The following is an 18758-nucleotide window of genomic DNA, read 5'->3' as shown; positions in this document are numbered from 1 at the left end:
ACACATTTCAACTAATTAGATATATTTAGTAAAATGTTACTAAAATAAAAAAAATAAATTAGGAGTAATAATTAAAGGACAAAAAACACAATTATAAACCCTTCCTAATTTTTTTTACCTCGTAACATTATAAATAGCTGATTAAGGCCGTGACATTATCGAGGATTAAGATAGAACGTCATTAAATAATAAAATATTATTATCGTTTGATTTGTAATATGTTTTATTTTCTTTTTTCTCCAATTCCAATGTGTACTAATATTTTTTGCTATACTTGTTTACTTTCCTAAGCCGGCTACATTTATTTTGAGCGGATCTAAAATTCTATTAAAAATAGTCTTTCGAATTTTTCGCTCCCACAAAATAAAGATAAAAATCTACCTACGTTCTACCATCTCTAAATTTCACTAGTGATTTATTTTGAGTCTACCGGAAATAGCCTATAGCTCATCCCACAAAAATAAGAATAAAAATCTACCTATACTCTATCATCGCGGAGACAAGGGTCTAACTGAAAACAGTCTCTCACCTCACAAAAATAAAGATAAAAATCTTCACATACATCCTATCATCTATAGATTTCACTCTGTACCTTATCATTTATAAATTTCACTCGTAAAACTATACGGTAAAATACATATATTAGTGTCGGCTAAGTGTTATACCTACTCATGTCCGGCAGGTGGTGGACCTCCTCCGTCACTAACACCCCACAACCACAAATCACGCTAACAATCAATACCCCACCCCCCTTTCAACCCCCCACCCCCACCCTCCAATAAATGTATGTATAGGTTGTATATATACATCCTTAGACTCTGTATTTTGACTTTAATATATATTCATCGCACGTGTAATTAATTATATTTTTGTTCATCGTAGGAAAGTTTCATGTCACCATCCAACGAGGGGTTGACGCGGCTTTATGTTATCGGGTTCGATAATTTTAACGTGAAATATAAATTTATATGTAAAAGTAATTCTTAACAAATACTAAATAAAATCGTGTGGAATTTATCATTTTTATTAAATATATATATCTTAGTTCAGTATAAAAAAGTCTTTAAAAACGATAAGTCGATAAATGATAAATAATAAATTTATTTTTGTATTTGAAATAACAAAATTAAACGAATAAATAGTCACGAAGGTTAACAATAAAAGCATAAAGACTTTATGTGAAAGAGTAATGCCAAAGACAAACCACTAGATTCTTATTTAATTAGTTTCATATACATTCACTAAAAATACTTTTAACAATTTATGTCCCACATACAAGAATTAAATATTGTAAGAATGAAAAACAAGAGTAGTTAATTAGCAATAATTAAGCAAAACTACATGAAAATTATTCCCTTCTATCCATCAACGGTTCACACCATCAGACAAAGATGACTATTTTAGTATGATTAAAATAAAAAATGTTTTGACCAAAAAAGACAATTATATTAATGATCAATTTAACTAACAAGACACTAATCATTATTAAAGTGCTAAAGACATTATTAAGGAACCAATTTGTTGAGTAAAAGGGGTGTTAGATGTGAGCTAATATTTTTTTTACTTTGGTTTAAGTTTATTGTCGGAAATTTGGTATATTTGACCTCTGAATAATGGATTATGGATGGTTCCCATTTTTTAATGTGAAAATTAAAATCGCACAAATAATGTATTGTTTTTTCTATTTCTCGTTAAGATTGGTAAGATAAAATCTTTTCCTTTCTGTTTTTTTAATTTAGGTTGAGAACTTTTTATTTTTTAATAAAAACCACAACCACTGGACATTTTGTTCCATTTTAATTATGTGACATTTATGTTTTAATTAAAACCACTCGTGGTTAACAAGATCTTCTTGATAATTCATTAAATAAAATTAGTTATATATCTATCGCTCATTTTGATATGCTTTTTTATTTACGAAAATGTACTTTCATATTATGTAAAAAAATTATTTAAAATTTTTCTTGGTATTCTAGCGACACAAGTTTATTATTACGACATACATATAACGATCTGATTCTGTCATTATGGAAAGCCAATAAAGAAAGAATTGGCGCCAGAAGATTAGGATGAGTGTCAATCACGACGACATAGATCGTGATATGTATAATTATAAGCATTAAAAGTATTAAACGTGATAAATATTTTTACATTAAAAAAGGATGGAATATATTATTTTATTTTTATATAATGAACAAAATATTCTTTTCCAAAGATAATCTTATTAAGTTAATTAATATTCATTATCTCTATTAATTTTTTTTAAAAAAATCATAAGAAAAATCAAATTGTCTTGGTCCGACAATAGTGTGTGGGTGGCATATTTTTTGATGTACGATTTTTTGGCTATTGTTTTTCTCTCATTTATTCGATCAAAATCAAATCCAATTGATTCGTATTTCAATTTATTTTTTAAATTAATTTTTGAATAAAGTGAATGAATAGTACTAATAAATAAATGGTATTTAAATGTTTTTATATTATTATAGAGTAAAATTATTACATAGTAGGTCTCTTAGCTTATCAATGCCTAATTTGGCGGTGTCCCCATTTGGTACAACATAAAATATCATCTTTGATTTGTTCTCTTTTTCTTTTTCATCATAAAATAATAATTTTTGTAAATCTGCATTTTGGATTTTTATGCCTTTTTGGCTTATTTCAATTTTGTGTGGGAAATCGTCGGTGATCTGTAATAAAAGACGTGAGGAAATGGACACTATTGTTATATCGTAAATTGATTAGTTTTACGTTTATTTAATTTGATCTTTTTATTTGGATTTGTGACTATCGTCATGAATAAATTTATATAATAAGTGAATTCTATGTTGAATGTTGCCTTACTAAGGATTAAATAGTATATAGGTCGATTGAGATTATTTGATCATACTCTATATTTGACCAACTTTAGTGAATTGCTCGCAATGACTATTCTAATATCTCACTATGCATGTAAATTTAAAGTAAAATAACATGAAATAAAAGAAAACAATATTTATATAAATGAGAGCTAATTTGAATAGATGTTATTTAGTAATTACTCGCAACAAATTTTATATTGCATATACGCATATATCGTCCTTGAAATAACTTCCTCCTAATTGTATATCGCGTAAAAATTATAAGATTTGACATTCATGTATAATATTATAGCTTTGCCCTACCTTAAAGCTGTGTTTTAAAGGACATAAAGAGAGACAATGAAGATCTATAGAGATTAAGTCAAGTCGATATCACAAGGATTGCTAAATAAAAAATGAATGAAAAAAATCTTCTACTTATAAAAATACAAAAATGTGTAGAATCATATATATATATATATATAGATCAAAGGTGATAAACAATTGAACAAATATATATATACACACATGGGGCACACAAATCATAGTCAATGTATTAGATGATTTTCTTTCAAGAAGATAAAAGGTCACAATTTTCCAACTTAGCTTATTACTCTGTTCGATCTATCTGTTGTGTTTCGCTTTCTAAAAGTCAGTTTGTATATTAATATTTAAAATTAATTAAATTTGATTAAAGCAACTCAATGTTTAACAAAAAAAAACTCGTAAATATTCACAATTATGTGAAAAGTATTTCAAACGTATAAATTTTTCGCTCAAAATCAAAATTTACAAAAAATATATGATAACTAATTTAAAACGGAAGTAGTTATATTTGGTCGGTCGCCTGGGCATGAGTACTTTGGTTATGACTGTCTAAGGTCCCCATGCACGTACCATTAGTTTACTATCTACTTGGACTATCACAATATTAATGCATAGAGTTTGTTTTGTTTTCCACCAAACATCACAAAAGATATTTTTCTCATTCCTTCCGCGTATCGATCGATCTGTCTTGAAATATTTATCGTTATTTTTTTTTTTCAATTGTTACCAAGATAATATGAACGTTTATTAAGGACGAAAGAGAGAAATTAAACTCGTCATGAATTATAGTTGTTGTTTGTGTTCTATATTCATAAATATATACATTTAATTTGATTCATTGACATGATCACGGTTCGATTCAATAAAAAAATTGTTCATTAAACTAGAATATTCATACACTCAAAACCTAATTATCATGTCTTTGTTTAAGTCGAGTCTTCAGAATCATATCTTTGTTTCTTATGTAGAACATCAAAATTGTGATGATTAACTAATGTTATCTTCTACAACACAATTAGATTAATCATATTGATATATCTGATGAGGTGATATATCCACCACATTTATTCTCCATAAAGCGTTTTTATCACTCCTTCTCCGATTTCTGATTCTAGAATAATCATATTTACGAATTAAAATTTCAAACATGATCTAAGTTTCATTTTTCCTTGTTTTGACATAAAAACAGTGAAATAATGTTTGAAGTAGAATATGTGGTGGTTATTAATTGACGGGGTCCTAGGTCATTTAATTATAAATTCATGGAGGTGTACTATTATTGTTGGCAAAATATCAAAAAAAATTTAATGAAGTAAGGTCGAATCTTCACTGATTTAACTTTAACTTAGCTAGCTGTACAACTGCAGAATAAAAGCAAAAAATAAAATAAAAATTAAATTAAAAAAACGTACATTATAAGTACTTTAAATCGACAAAATATATGTAGAGCAGTAATTGGAATATATAAAATAGATTCACATGTCGGTACATGAACCGTACAACTAAGATCCAGGCAACATTTTTTAACTAATAAAAAAATAATTAATCACAGTAATTGATTAAAACAAAAGAAGATAAGTTTACGAAAATCTTATTTCTATATTTGAAAGGTATGTAACGAGTAATGAAAATTAAGTAACAAAAATGTTAGAAAATCTTGAAATTATTTAGTTTTCTTAGATAATATTTTATCCTTTTATATGATACTCTTTGAGATGTATTTAGATTTAATTGGATCATGTCTTAATACGAGTATCAAATATTAAAGAATAAATTAAAATAAAATGTTTATATTCCGGTGAAAGATTATCATAAATTGATAAATACTTTTATTCTTGATTAATTAGAAGTCTCGTATATTATGAAGTGTTTTATTTTTCTAATAAGGTAATATGAATCTAAACTGATTAAATTCTAAGATGGAATACCAATATAGCGTGAAAAAATTTACTAGGTCAATTTTTCTATCTTTCTAATTTTGATGGACAAAATGTCTTATACCTATTAATAATGAAAGGTGACAAATATACGAGGAAATTAATCAAGCAAAAACAAGTTCAGACATCAAAATCAATAAGAAGAAGAAGCAAAAAAAGTATATTTGATCCAAAAATTTTAATTAAAAAATGTTAAAAGTTAATTGAAATGTTAAAAATAATTTTTGTGAAACCAAAGTTTTAAAAAAACAACACAAGTAACACTCTTCTTTGACAATAATAACATAAAAAAAATGAATTAAACTTTTAACAAATTACATATATGAATTTTTTTGAAAATTAGATGACATGATTTTTTTTTCTAAAAGAAACAAAAATGAGTAAGAAAATATTTACATCTTGACATGGCCCACAACATCTTTAAAGTCCCTACCACTAGATTTTGCATTGACTGGTTTTTAATTTTTCACCCTTCTTTTTTATTTACTTTTACTTCTAGTAAATTATTATTAAAACTAGTAAAAAATTTCCAATGTAAAATTAACAGTCTTGCCAATATCATGAATCATTTCATTTTTAATGATTACACCTTAAATATTTACCGTCTTTTTAACCTTTGACCAATTGCATGTGAAAATTACTACTATTTTTTAATGAATTTTATGAACAATATCTTTCCTTTTTAATGAATTTTAGTATTTTTAAAAAATCAACATAATGAATGCTTATTAAAATTACAACAAACGTTGGTTATATTGACTAACATTGTAAAATTCCACTATTCTTTTTAGAAAAAGTGTTATGCTTTGTTTTAAAATGATTTGCAACCAAACATTGTTCTATAATTTTGTTTCAAAAAGTATAGAGGTAATTTTATTTATTATTGTTGATTAATATACTATTCTATCTTTGTGAACTCAACTTTATTTTTCTTCAAAGATGTTAGAGAAATTTTGAATTTGAAGGCTAGAAAAGGTTATAACATATGGTCCATTCTACACCTAGAGTTTAAATAAATAAAACTTGTACTTTGTACTACTAGGTAGGTAGTATATATTTTAGACTAAAGTTATATATGGAATCAAAAAAGCCTTTCTTTAATCTTAAAACATTTCGCCGCCATTTTCCTTTTTTCCCCTCTCTTCTCTTTCAAAGTTTAAACCAATTAATCATTTTTCAAACTTACTTAAAGGCTATAGATGGATACCTTTACCTAAATAACCGTCCGAATCACTTTGTTTCGTTATTTTTTCTAATCGATATACGTATATTATAGGGAAAAGAGTCTGATATATCTTTCAACTTTGTCATTTGGAGCTGATATACCCCTCGTTTTAAAAGTGACACATATATGCCGTTATCGTTATACAAACGGCTCACATATACCCCTGCCGTTACAAAATGACTCACATATACCCTTCATTTAACGGAAGTTAAATAATTAGTTTAAAATTTATATTTATTACTTCTAATTTTTAAAAAAATATTATTTAGTGGTATATATGATTCTTCTATAAAGTTCAAAGTATATTTTAATTTTTTTCATACATAAATTATTTTTTGACTTCTTTTATTATAATTATTTGAGTTTCTTATTCTTATTTTGTTTTTTTCTTTCATTCCTTAGTTTAAAGAAAAAAATTAAACTATTTTTTTTGTGTGTATTGTAATTTAATTTCGTATTCGAAGAAAAAATTTGGTCATCTACAATAAGTTTTACAAGAATATTAGTGAAACATAAATAAATTTGATTATCAAAATAATAATTATAAATTAGTCATTGAAACAAAAAAAAGTCAAAAAAATATGTTTGACGAGGATTAAATTTACTCATATGAGATTATATTTTTAGAAAAAAATAATTAAAATTTAGATTAATTTTTTTTTTCATTTCCGTTAGAGGAAAATGATATATGTGAGCCATTTGTTTACAAGTAGGGGTATATATAAGCCACTTTCATAACAAGGGGTATATCAGCTCTAAATGACAAAATTGAGGGGTATATCAGACCTTTTTCCCTATATTATATAATACATTTTATAATCTGTGGACTTTTTAGTTTAGACAGAAAAGTAAAGTGACTATTCGATGATAGTTACGAGCGTTTAAATGTACGAAATACAAGTGAAAGACTAAATAAGTAAGAATTAATATAGACAATACACACGAATAATTTTAAAATAACAATTTTTCGTTTGAGAATACATATTTATCACACTAATAATTCTATGATATAAATAATTTATATGTATAACAAGATGTATGAGGCAAACTCAAGATGAAATTATGTTCAAACGAATTTCTTTCTTTGTTATAGTAACATTCATTTTCTCACCCACAATCAAGACAATATACTGAAGAGAGATACCGCTACATCTCATGAAGCCTTTATGAAAGAATGTTTTGATTCAATTCGCAAAATTAAAAATCTTGTGTCTACTTATAATGTTGGAATTTTTTATTTTATCTGAGATTTTCATGATTTTTTATATACCGCATAAAAGATGAAAATCAATCTTAGTAATTCGAAAGCTCAATACCAGTTATACCATTAAATTTTTTTTATTTTATCTGAAATTACATAACTTTTAATATAGCGCATAAAAGATAAAGATCAATCTTAGTAATCCAAAAGCTCAATACCACAACTTATTTGAGACTAATGCGTTATAGTTTTTCTATTTTAAACTAACTCCATTATAATTTAATCTCCTGGTCATCACTAGCCTCAAGGAATGTTCTTCACACTCATAACTACCCCCCCCCCCCCCCCGAAAAAAAAAACCCAAGTATACCCCACACTCCCCCACGCTTACATTCCTCTGTATATCTCTATATATACACATGTATATCTACTCTGTTCCTCATTCTTCTCTTCCCAATTAACTCTCTGTTCATAACAATCTCTCCAAATTTACGAAAAGATTCATTTTTTAGCTTAAAGAAACAATTTTTATAACACCCAAAATCAAGAAATGGCAGCTAATTCAGTTAATACAATCTCAATGCTTGATTCCAACATGGAAGTTGATAAGCTCACAAACGAAATTTTCTCAATTCTTGAAAACAAATTCCTCTTTGGTTACGATGACCCAAAAAAATCTGTCACCGGAAACGAAGAAAATTTGTCAGCTCGGTTCGCCGGGAACAAAAATGTCGGCGCCGGAAAAGTCAGAATTTTGTCAATTGATGCTGGTGGGTCTACTGATGGTGTCCTTGCAGCAAAATCTTTAACCCATTTGGAATCAACCCTTCGCCGGAAATCTGGAAAATCCGATGCTCATATTGCTGACTTCTTCGATGTCGTCGCCGGCTCCGGCACCGGCGGTGTTCTCGCCGGTCTTCTTTTCACACGTGGGGCTGATGGGGTTCCTATGTTTACAACTGACGAAGCTCTGAGATTCATCGTCGAAAACGGTGAGAAAATTTCCCGGAGTTCCAAAACTGGATTTTTCCGGCAGGTTTCCCGGCCGGCGAAGGTGTTCAAGAAAGTGTTCGGAGATTTAACGTTAAAAGATACGATGAAAGCGGTTTTGATCCCCTGCTACGACCTCAAAACAGGTGCACCGTTTGTTTTTTCCCGCGCTGATGCGTGGGAAATGGACGGCTGCGATTTCGCCATGTCGGATGTATGTGGGGCCACGATGGCTGATCGTGCGGTTGATTTGAAGTCAATTGATGGTCGTTCGAAGATCACAGCCGTAGGTGGTGGAATAGCGATGACTAATCCAACGGCTGCCGCGATTACACATGTCCTTAATAACAAACAAGAGTTTCCATTTGCTAATGGAGTTGAAGATTTATTGGTTGTTTCATTGGGTAATGGAGATTCCGATTCCGGCACCGGAAATGTCATGTCATCACCGGCGGCGTTTGTTAAGATTGCCGGAGATGGAACCGCCGATATGGTACGTACACTTAGTTCGTTATTATTAAATATAACATGTACTTTAATATACGTAACTATCACTTAATTATTTGATTCAGAATAAGTGATGTTGATCAAACCACTTAATTGTTACAATAATAGACTTTGTTACTAGCCCGTAGAGATAGATAGACGATTTTCTATTGTTATCTTTAAAATACTTCTTAATCAGAGTAGTTGGTACTTGGAATTATTGAGATTTATTTATTAATAAGAAGCCTTACTTTTTATAATGGGACCTTACATTAAATTAGTGGCATTAGAAGAAAAGGAGTAGCACACATTAAATGTTCCAATAAGGTGTTTTTTTTAATTAATAGTGGTAAATAATGAAGATAGAGTTATACCTAACTATATATTATTAAATTAGAAACTTTAATTTGGAATCTTTTAATTATTTCTTTATAAAAATTGTCTTGACATGATATATACCATATATATGGACAAAAAATAATGTTTTTTTTTTCAATCTTTCAATTAACGCAGGTAGATCAAGCTGTATCAATGGCATTTGGACAAACAAGGAACAATAACTATGTAAGAATTCAAGGAAATGGTATTGTTGGGAAAAAATACCAATTAATTAAAGATGAAAATATGAACAAATGTGAAAAAATGAAAAAAATGGTGGTAATTGCTGAGGAAATGTTGGGGCAAAAAAATGTTGAATGTGTATTATTTCAAGGAAAGAAATTGGTTGAAAATTCAAATTTGGACAAATTAAAGACGATCGCAAGTGAACTGATCAAAGAACAAGAAAGGAGAAAAACTAGCATTTTGCCCCCTGTGGTTTTGAAACATGCATCACCATCCCCTAGAACATCGTCCGCGACAACCTTGTCCTCCGATTCATCGTGTTAAATCCTAAAGTATTTGATGAAATAGTTAAGGTGTGAGCATACTAGTCTGAAAAAAAAAAGAAGGACTAGTGATTAATAGAGTAGGGAAATGTGAGTCTGAGTTTAGTTGAATCGAGTTTGGGTTGAGATAAATTAGACTTGAAATATGGGCTTGAAGCCACTCGTGATGAACTCAAACGTAACGTTTACTAGTTCGATCGAGCTGAGCTGCTAAAATAGCCCAACATTTTTTTTTCCCATCCTTTTTTATTTTTGATTCATGGGTTGGTTTGTAGTTGAAATGTATATTTAGGAACGAATCTTGATGATGAATGTTTATATGTATATGATTCTAGTAATATGAATGGATTGCTCATTTCAAGAAATGAGAAAGATTTGTGAAACTAAAAGACTTTTTGTTTTTTTCGATTTAACGATTTAAGATTCAAAACTTTTTACTTGATTGATTCAGATTTATTTATGTAAAGTTCGATCTAATTAATTAAATAAATATATATATATATATATATATATATATATATATATATATATATATATATATATATGTTAAAGCTCAAATTTGAACATTTAATGAAGCTATTTTCTTTTTTATGTATTTAAATGGAAGGAACACAATTATTTACATGTTTCAACACAAAGTGTTACTGATGTTGAATCGTGATACTTAGTGGATTATTAACTTTAATTATTCCACAAGTTTAAAATGAGATTTTGACTAATTGTCTCTTACTATCCACAAGTTTAAAATGAAAATGACAATATAATCATGATAAATTAATTTAATATCATGACACTTTTTGACTTATTGTCTCGGTTCAAATTATCTGCAAATTCTTAAAGTTTGTATAATTTGTTTAGACGCCTCAATTAAACATTATACCTATTAAATATTTTTACTGTTCAAAACACATACCTATTAAATACTTTTAGGTGATATGGAGTTATAAATGTATTACAGGTCTAAGGAAGTGCTTAAAGTCAGAAACTTATTTTGGTAGACCAATCAAAATGGAGATGTCAACATTAGAAAAAATTAAATTTTTTTTAACAGAAAAATTTATTACTTAAACATATAAAAGAGAAATTAAAAAATCCCTGGCATCATCTTCCCCAATTAGTCTTCTCTGCTCAATCCAATATTTTCGTCGGGCAAATTCCTTTGCCACTATCCTTTGACATACCTCTTTACCATCTAATCGTTCATTCATTCTTTTTTTTAACTATCATGCCGCCATCTTCGATATAGTCATAGTTGTTTTCTTCAATGGAAAAATATCAGTTCATTACTAATAATTAGTCAAAACACAAAAAATTAAAAGAATTTACTGATAAGATTTTAATTTGAGTTATAGAAGAGAATTTCATCAAAAAGAAAAATTAAATTGTGTCAAGAACAGATTCGGTGAAATTCCATTTTTTCCGACAAACTAATATGAATCTGAAATTTATTTTCTTTAAAATCGTTAAAGTAAAGGAGGCAGGTGTGTGTGAGAATCTACATGAAAATAATTATCGAAGAATGGATGGTTTCAGTCGAAAGGTTTTTTCATTTTTTTCTAAGGCCACATGTCTTTTTCTGATTAGCTATTAAGCCATGTCATCGCGAGTGAATGACACACAATATATTTTATAGTTGATGATCAAAAAATATTCAATAGATATTTTTTTTACTAATAAAAATACTCAATTCGAACAAACATAAAATAAGATATCCAAATGAGATATGCATAAAATTTTAAGTGGCTACATTGGCTTAACCCTATTGTTTCATACTTCTTAGTGCAAAAAAGTTAATTACACACGACTTTACCTGATTTAATGGAAATTTTAGTGTTGACATGGTTGAATCCAATATATAATTGCTTGATTTACGCTGTCTTTTTTTCCAAAAGTTGAGTAAATATTCTTTGAGAAATAACTTTTTGGATAATATTAGATTCAAGTTTAAGATTTCTTCACTTTTTTTTAAAAAAAAATTTATGGTAGAAAATTATATTGTCGCCTAGCATTCTAATATTATCTTATAAATAAAATTTAAACAAAATTCTACAAGATATTTCGTTTATAGGACGGAGATATATAATTCTGACCAGTTCTTTAAAGGTCGAGAAAAGAAAAAAGTATTTAAATCGCACTCCTTATGAAAAAGTCTTACAAAAGTGTTGTTTTTAACTAATCAAAAAGACCGACGAAATAAAAGAAAAAATAAAAAACTTCGCAACTTATCTAAATTTAGAATATGATTAAAAATTATTAAATTTATGTGAATTCATAACATGTAAGCTAGGTTCGCCCGAGCACGGACAAAAAAAGAAAACTATGTGTGGACAGAAAATTACAAATGTGGAGATTTGTGAAAAAAATAATAATATGGAAGTTGACATTGCAAAGATAAAGGGGTCAGCTTTATTTAATATTTAGAATTGATATGTTTCTCCACATCTCCTCTTCAACTTTTCTCTGTCGGTGTTAACTAAATTTACTACAATTCACTTGCAATTTTTAGTAGGGTGGTGGGGTGGGGTGGGGGTGGACACTAATAGATGTGATATTTTGTACATATATTGATGACGTATATAATATAATTTATATATGTGAGTTTATCATATTATTGATTTTAAATTAGAATGAAAAAAGAGAATCGTTATACGTTGATAGTCATTATAAAATTAATCAATTTTAAATAGAAAATATCGGAAACTTTTTGTGGAGATAATTCATCTAGGTAAAAGTGTGATTGTTTTTGTTGTAGATTTCAAGTCTTTTAAGTTTAAAATTTTATGCACTGCAAAATATATTGATCTTTTATAATATTAGGTTAAGTCGATTGATCAGTAATTTTTTTTTAAAAAAAGAAAAACTTAATATGATTATCTATTCAATAAAGTGTTTGGATTAAGTGCTTCGATCATGTCAAAGTTATGATTAATAACAAAGACACTTTCTTAATCAAATTTATCAAGCAATTGTCATATTCGACCTGACATGCATACTCCAACCTAAGGCCCTCCCAATTACACATTACCTTGATCTGTTAGTTATTAAAAAAGATTAACAAGAATCGTTGTGAGAGTGATAAATACTAAAAAAATCTCAATTTAAATTGTGAATATAAAATTATATTTATCAAAATACACCCTTAATATGAATTTTCTCGATGTTTAATCAAATCCTAATACATCGAAAAATTAAGCAAATGTACAAGTGGAGAAGCTTAGGATATACTCCAATTTTAGCCCCCACGCCAAGTGGTGATCAAATAGCAAAACATAATACAGTTTTCACAATAAAAAAATATACACAAAATGTTTTGGGACCTATGACAAGGAGATAGCAAATTGTGGTCACAATTTTATTTTATTTTATTTTTTAAAAAAGAACTCGTGTTAATTTTCTATTAATTTTGCTTCTTCATGAATCAATGGAGCATTCAATTTGAAAAATTGGCCACCATTTTTTCAGAGGGGACCAGTACTTGGTACTCCAAAATTGAAAGCCACCCCCCCCCCCCACTTCTTTATTTCATATACATACACTTTCTACTACGATACGATATTGACTGATATATTCAAGATTTGAAATTTATAAAGTTTTGCAAAGATCTTCGTAATGAGTAATAGTTGTGTTTATAACCATTTAGACATCTCAACTAAAATATATATACCTATTAGATACTCAAACCTTATTAAACATGGCTTTTCAAGGGCCGTCTACGTATTTGGCCTTCTCTAGATGAATATCAACTTATAGATGGAGAGTTAGCTTTTGATATTGCTCATCGGCTTTATCACCGGAATGCCTATAAGATAGTTGGTCAACTTTTCAAATTTTTTTCTTTCATATTATTCACCTTTATAAACTTAACTACTTAAGTTCTTTTGGAAAAAATCAAAATAAAGGCAAAGTACATTCTGTTCTACAATAACAAACACTTAAATTACACGTTCGTATATTATGACTTGTCTTCCATAAGGACTAAGGTACTAGAAATCAATTGAATTGATAATAAAGGTGGTCCCTTTTTCTATTGAAATTCCAACATCTCATTTGAAATGACTTCCAGGCAATGGCACTGAGCGGGTGTCAGATCCTCCAAAAGTAGGTGTATTTTTTAAGAATCCGATACAGGTGGATAATTGAATAGTCAAAATAACATACAATTAACACTTCTAAGATGCTAATGGCTCTCTTGCTTAAAGAAATGGAAAGGCATTCACATACACATAGCAACCTTTAGAATTCATTGTGCAGAGTCAAGAAAAATGGATCCCTCTGATAGATACTTAAACATGTACAAAACGGTTTCATCCTGTAAATACAAAACGGGGATTATGAGAATACATTTTTGGTGCAAACAGACAACACATTTCTCCGACTACCCTTTTTCACCATTAACTGACTAGGTACATACAATTCTTTATCGAAACAGACATAACATACGAAAGATACCCTTCAAAAATTGATGGGGGAGGAGTCACATCACAAATAAAAGGCGGGCATACTTGTAATCAATGAGGTAATTGTCTGCATGTTGGACAGTACCACTTCCCTTTGAATCTTGTCTCTGGTGTGAGTCCAACACATGTATAGTGAAACCATTCACCGCCTTGGCACTGACGACAAAAAGTCAAAACTCAGATGTTGTAAATGCAAAAGCAAGTGTTATAGTTAGAGCAAGAAGAAGTAAGTCATTCAATAACATGGACACACATAGCATTTAGCACCACCAGTGTTAAATTTATGAATTTGCTAATCAACAGACATCTCCTATAAGCAGATTAAACAGGGAGCTACTTCAAATGTAAGGTTTTGCAAATTGCATACTATGTAATAACTTTCTATATAACGCAAGTCTATGAAACCTATACATATAGCTACGCTCATGGAAAGACCTTTTGAAGCATGTTTACAGGGGAATGTTCCAGGTTACAGTCAACTAGGTTTTGGGTAAACATGAGATTGATGTTGACCTTAACTTGTTCATGACGGAATTTGTAAAAGCCAAAATATGAATAAATCCTGAGGTGTGAGATTTTTCTCACTTGCCATGAAAACAAATCTCTTAGTTGTCATTACATAAATCTTCTTTAGGGAAGAAAAGTGAAGTGTTTCCATCAAAAGGTCACAAACAATAACCATTGCACAAAGGGAACCTACATTTTCATTGTCGCAGGCAATCATATCTCCAAAGGATACCTGAACAATCAACAAGTCAAAAGTGAGCCAAACATTTGTCTGCAATAATACAGTGAATGATAATTGTAGATATATAATCATACATCAGTTAATTTAGCACATAAAAGCAAATTGAGACCTGATGGCACACACAGTAGGTGGGTTCATTTGGATCAATGGGTTGATCAACATCAACAGGAGAAGCAAAATCCTTCTTATGACTGCCAGGAGGAGGCATAAGATCATAGTCTCTGTCACGTTCTCGGTCCCAATCCCAGTCTCTGTACTCAAACTTCTTTGATTGAGGTGTTACATACGGTGCTTTGCGCTTCTCAGTCTTAAGGACCAAAGGTAATGGAGGAAGGATAGGAGGTTCATCTGCAGGAAGCTTTCCCTCTGCAAAATACCAAAAGTCAAAAGAAAAACTGAAGAGAAAAAGAAAGATACGTTGAGCCTCACACAAGAGGGAATGAACCTTGTATTGCTAGAAAATCAAAATTCGAAGAAGTTATCAATTATTATACAAAACATTACATTTACTATGTTTAAAGAGAAAGAAGGTAAATCCACGGTGCTGTCTGAGGCATAAAAAGAGAACCTTTTACTCTAATGAAGACTGCTTCAATACAACAAAGCTTCGATGCATCGAATTTTAATAAACCCCACCAACAGAGCAAATTTTGATGTGTCTTCGAAGCTTTGCTCTAATGAAGAGTGCATTATTAGAGAAAAAGTTTTCTTTAAGAATAGTGCTTTGTTGAAAAGTAAAACTTCAGAGATACGCCAAATTTTGATGAATTCCATCATTACTTCCCAAGAATATTGGAGCACACGTTAAGAGTCCAGAACATTTAGTGCACCTTGCTTAAGATCTTCAGCGAAGTTGGCAAGATCTTCATCTAAGCGCTTGATGTGGCTATCTATCTGAAATAAGAAACCAGAGGAAGTTTTTTTTTTTGAAACTAATGAAACCAGAGGAAGTTATGAGCAGTCTTATCATCCAAAAGAAAGAATTTTGGTTAAAAGGATGATCAAATTATTCAACTCTTATGTTTAGCAATGAAAACTGAAACAAATGCCAATACAATAATAATAAATTTCACAATGACAAGATACTGAGATAGCAAGGGGTTGTCATTTTTTTTTTACCAAGAGAACTTGATTCTTCATTATTCTAGAAAAACAATCATAGATAAAATGCTACAGAAGTCCTAACCTTCAATTAAACCATTATGAAACAATTTCTTTTTACGGTCTGCAAAACTAAAGGAGAAAAGTTCCCTATTATGCTTGCTTGGTGCTTGTTAGCAGAAGTTCAAGAACATTCATCATAGAAAAGCAAAAAGATGAGCACAACAGTTACAGAATCACTATGAAGTGCAGTGGAAGCGCTAGATCCAAGAAACGGGGACAAGAGAACTTTGAGAAATCAAGCAGATCAGTGAGAAGCTGAATAAGATAAGAAGCTTACAATATCATGAGCTTGTCGAGCAAGTAAAACCTTTTCAGTGCAAAGGCTTAAGGCATTGTCCTGGTTTCCTTCAATCTCCTTCCTCAACTTCTCAAAAGCCTCATCATCATCATAATTGTATTTCCTTGATCCCTGGCTCTGAGACGCTAACCCTAGGCAGTAATTGGTCTGCTGCCTAGTCTGATTTATTATTCCTTCATTTTACATTTCATATTACAGATTGTACACCCATTACACTACTTAAACTTCGAAACTTCAGAAAAAACAGAACTGCAACAAAGAAATCAATAAAAGATTCTTTCTTTGTTTTTCCTGTCCCAAAACGATCAACACATTCTAATTCTAATCCCTCCGTTCACTTTTACTTGTCCACTATACTAAAAATAAATTCACTTAACAAGTTCACATTAGCATATCAAAGAGAGAGATAATTTCTTTTTAGGTTTATCCTTAGCATTAACTACTCATTCCAAATCATTTCTCAAGTCCATTAAAATATTCACTTCATTTATTATCCTTAAGTGGTGTGCAAAGTCCATTGTTCGACAAGTAAAAGTGAACAAAGGGGGTAATTCTTACAATCCCATTTTACCCTTCCCGAGACGCTCGAGGAACTAACATCACTTGTTGTAAGCCTCACAGAAACAAACAAAACGAAAAAATAAAGTTTCCTACAAAAGGATACTTTTTAGCATTTTATGCATATTAAGCTATCAATTTTTTTCCCTTCTGCATTAAACTCCATTCCAGTCAAACTTCGCTAAAAAATTGAGACGAGGAGCGTATTCCGCTGTTTTCGTTTATCTTATACATTAACAGCTTTATATCATCAGGTAATTGAAAAGGCAAATACAAACACACTCACTGTAATCCCAATTGTCAGGTCTCGGGTGGAAAGAGTGTATATGCAGACCTTACCCTTACCTCGTGAAGGTAGAGAGGCTGTTTCTAAGAAAACCTAAACTCAAAATGCAACAAATCTAAGTAGTTATAACAAAACAAATACCTTGTGAACGCTCATCGAGCTCTCTTATGGTGTTAAGAAGCCTCTGAAGCTCAGCAGGCAAAGTGCTCGAATCTAATGATGCAAAAATCAACCCGTTAACATTAAAATTCAAATTCCAAACTTCACAAGGTAAAAAAAAAGCATAATTAAATTTTTAAAAAAAAGAATATTCCAAAAATTAAACATACATTCCAAGTAATCATCGACGAAGACTCCGGTTCTGGCGATCGCCATTGTTGTCGGAAATTGAATTTCGATCTAGGGTTTTGCAGAGGCCAAGGAAGAAGAGGAGGGAAGAAAATTTCGGATATATAATTATAACGACATCGTTTTTATATATTGTACTATATTTTATTTTACGGCCAGTTATATTATTTCCTGTCCAAATGAGGTAGTTTCGAATATCAATTTGCTAAGGACATGATAGCTATGGAACCTTGATCGATGTTCTAGCGGCTTCTATGATTTGTCATATTATAAATATCGTTAAAAATAAAATTTATAATTAAAAAAACTATGTCGAATTTAAAATACATTGACGCTAACAAATTTATAACCTACTATTATTGGAGTAAGAAACGGTTACTATATATTTTATTTACTAGATTTAGGAACGTGCGTTGCACGTTTATTCCAAGATACTTCATATAAATTTTTGTATCGTAAAATTTATCATTGTATCGGTCGAAATTACATATTTCTTCCTAGTAAAAATATTATATATTTAATTATAAAATTGACTAAAAGTGCATAATGTAAAAATAACTATCACACAAATTCAATATTCCAATGAAGATATTAAAATACAACATGATAGGTAATGTATACAAAGCAACAGGCCGTAGTAAATTATCAATAATAATAACACAACAATAGAAAGTACGTTGTACAATAACAACAAACAAGAAACATAAATGTTAAACTAAATAAATAAAAAGAGACGAGAAAAGAGATTTTCTCATTTTTTTTCAATTGATTTAAGTTTATATATTATTGTGTGAAATGTCACTATTTATTATTGGATAACATTGAGAAATACAAAGAGTTGTCATAAATAAATATTAATCCATTTGAGATTATCGATGAGAAATGAGAGTAATGAACATAATGAATATGATTAGTGAGAGTCACATACATTTACAAGTTGATGGTAAGTTATGTATGCTAATATGATGATTTACTATTTACTATTTAATTTATTAAACAATTTATA

General features: G+C 29.6%; 2 protein-coding genes across 3 annotated transcripts; one reads left to right on the top strand and one right to left on the bottom strand.

The window, feature by feature from the left end:
* The first annotated feature begins 7959 nt into the window (after positions 1-7959).
* Positions 7960-10282, top strand: LOC101245708 (patatin-like protein 3). The gene is made up of 2 exons (XM_004249098.5): positions 7960-9013; positions 9520-10282. The coding sequence occupies exons 1-2, from the start codon at positions 8081-8083 to the stop codon at positions 9892-9894; spliced, it is 1308 nt and encodes a 435-aa protein (XP_004249146.2). The 5' UTR covers positions 7960-8080; the 3' UTR covers positions 9895-10282.
* A 3854-nt stretch (positions 10283-14136) lies between these two features.
* LOC101245213 (PHD finger protein ING2) lies at positions 14137-18018 on the bottom strand. 2 transcript variants are annotated; one of them, XM_010313750.3, is made up of 8 exons: positions 17734-18018; positions 17546-17617; positions 16540-16733; positions 15929-15992; positions 15208-15464; positions 15051-15089; positions 14396-14506; positions 14137-14202 (listed from the first exon to the last, which is right to left on the bottom strand). In XM_010313750.3, the coding sequence occupies exons 1-7, from the start codon at positions 17777-17779 to the stop codon at positions 14402-14404; spliced, it is 777 nt and encodes a 258-aa protein (XP_010312052.1). In that variant the 5' UTR covers positions 17780-18018; the 3' UTR covers positions 14137-14202; positions 14396-14401. The 2 variants fall into 2 exon arrangements, with proteins under 2 accessions (XP_010312052.1, XP_004249145.1); XM_004249097.5 differs by lacking the exon at positions 14137-14202 and having other exon boundaries at positions 14210-14506.
* Between the last annotated feature and the right edge of the window lie 740 nt (positions 18019-18758).

Source organism: Solanum lycopersicum, chromosome 10 (assembly GCF_036512215.1).
Source record: "Solanum lycopersicum chromosome 10, SLM_r2.1".
Lineage (NCBI taxonomy): Eukaryota > Viridiplantae > Streptophyta > Magnoliopsida > Solanales > Solanaceae > Solanum > Solanum lycopersicum.
The sequence above is the reverse complement of the archived record's forward strand: the minus strand, read 5'-3'. Positions and strand labels throughout refer to the sequence as shown.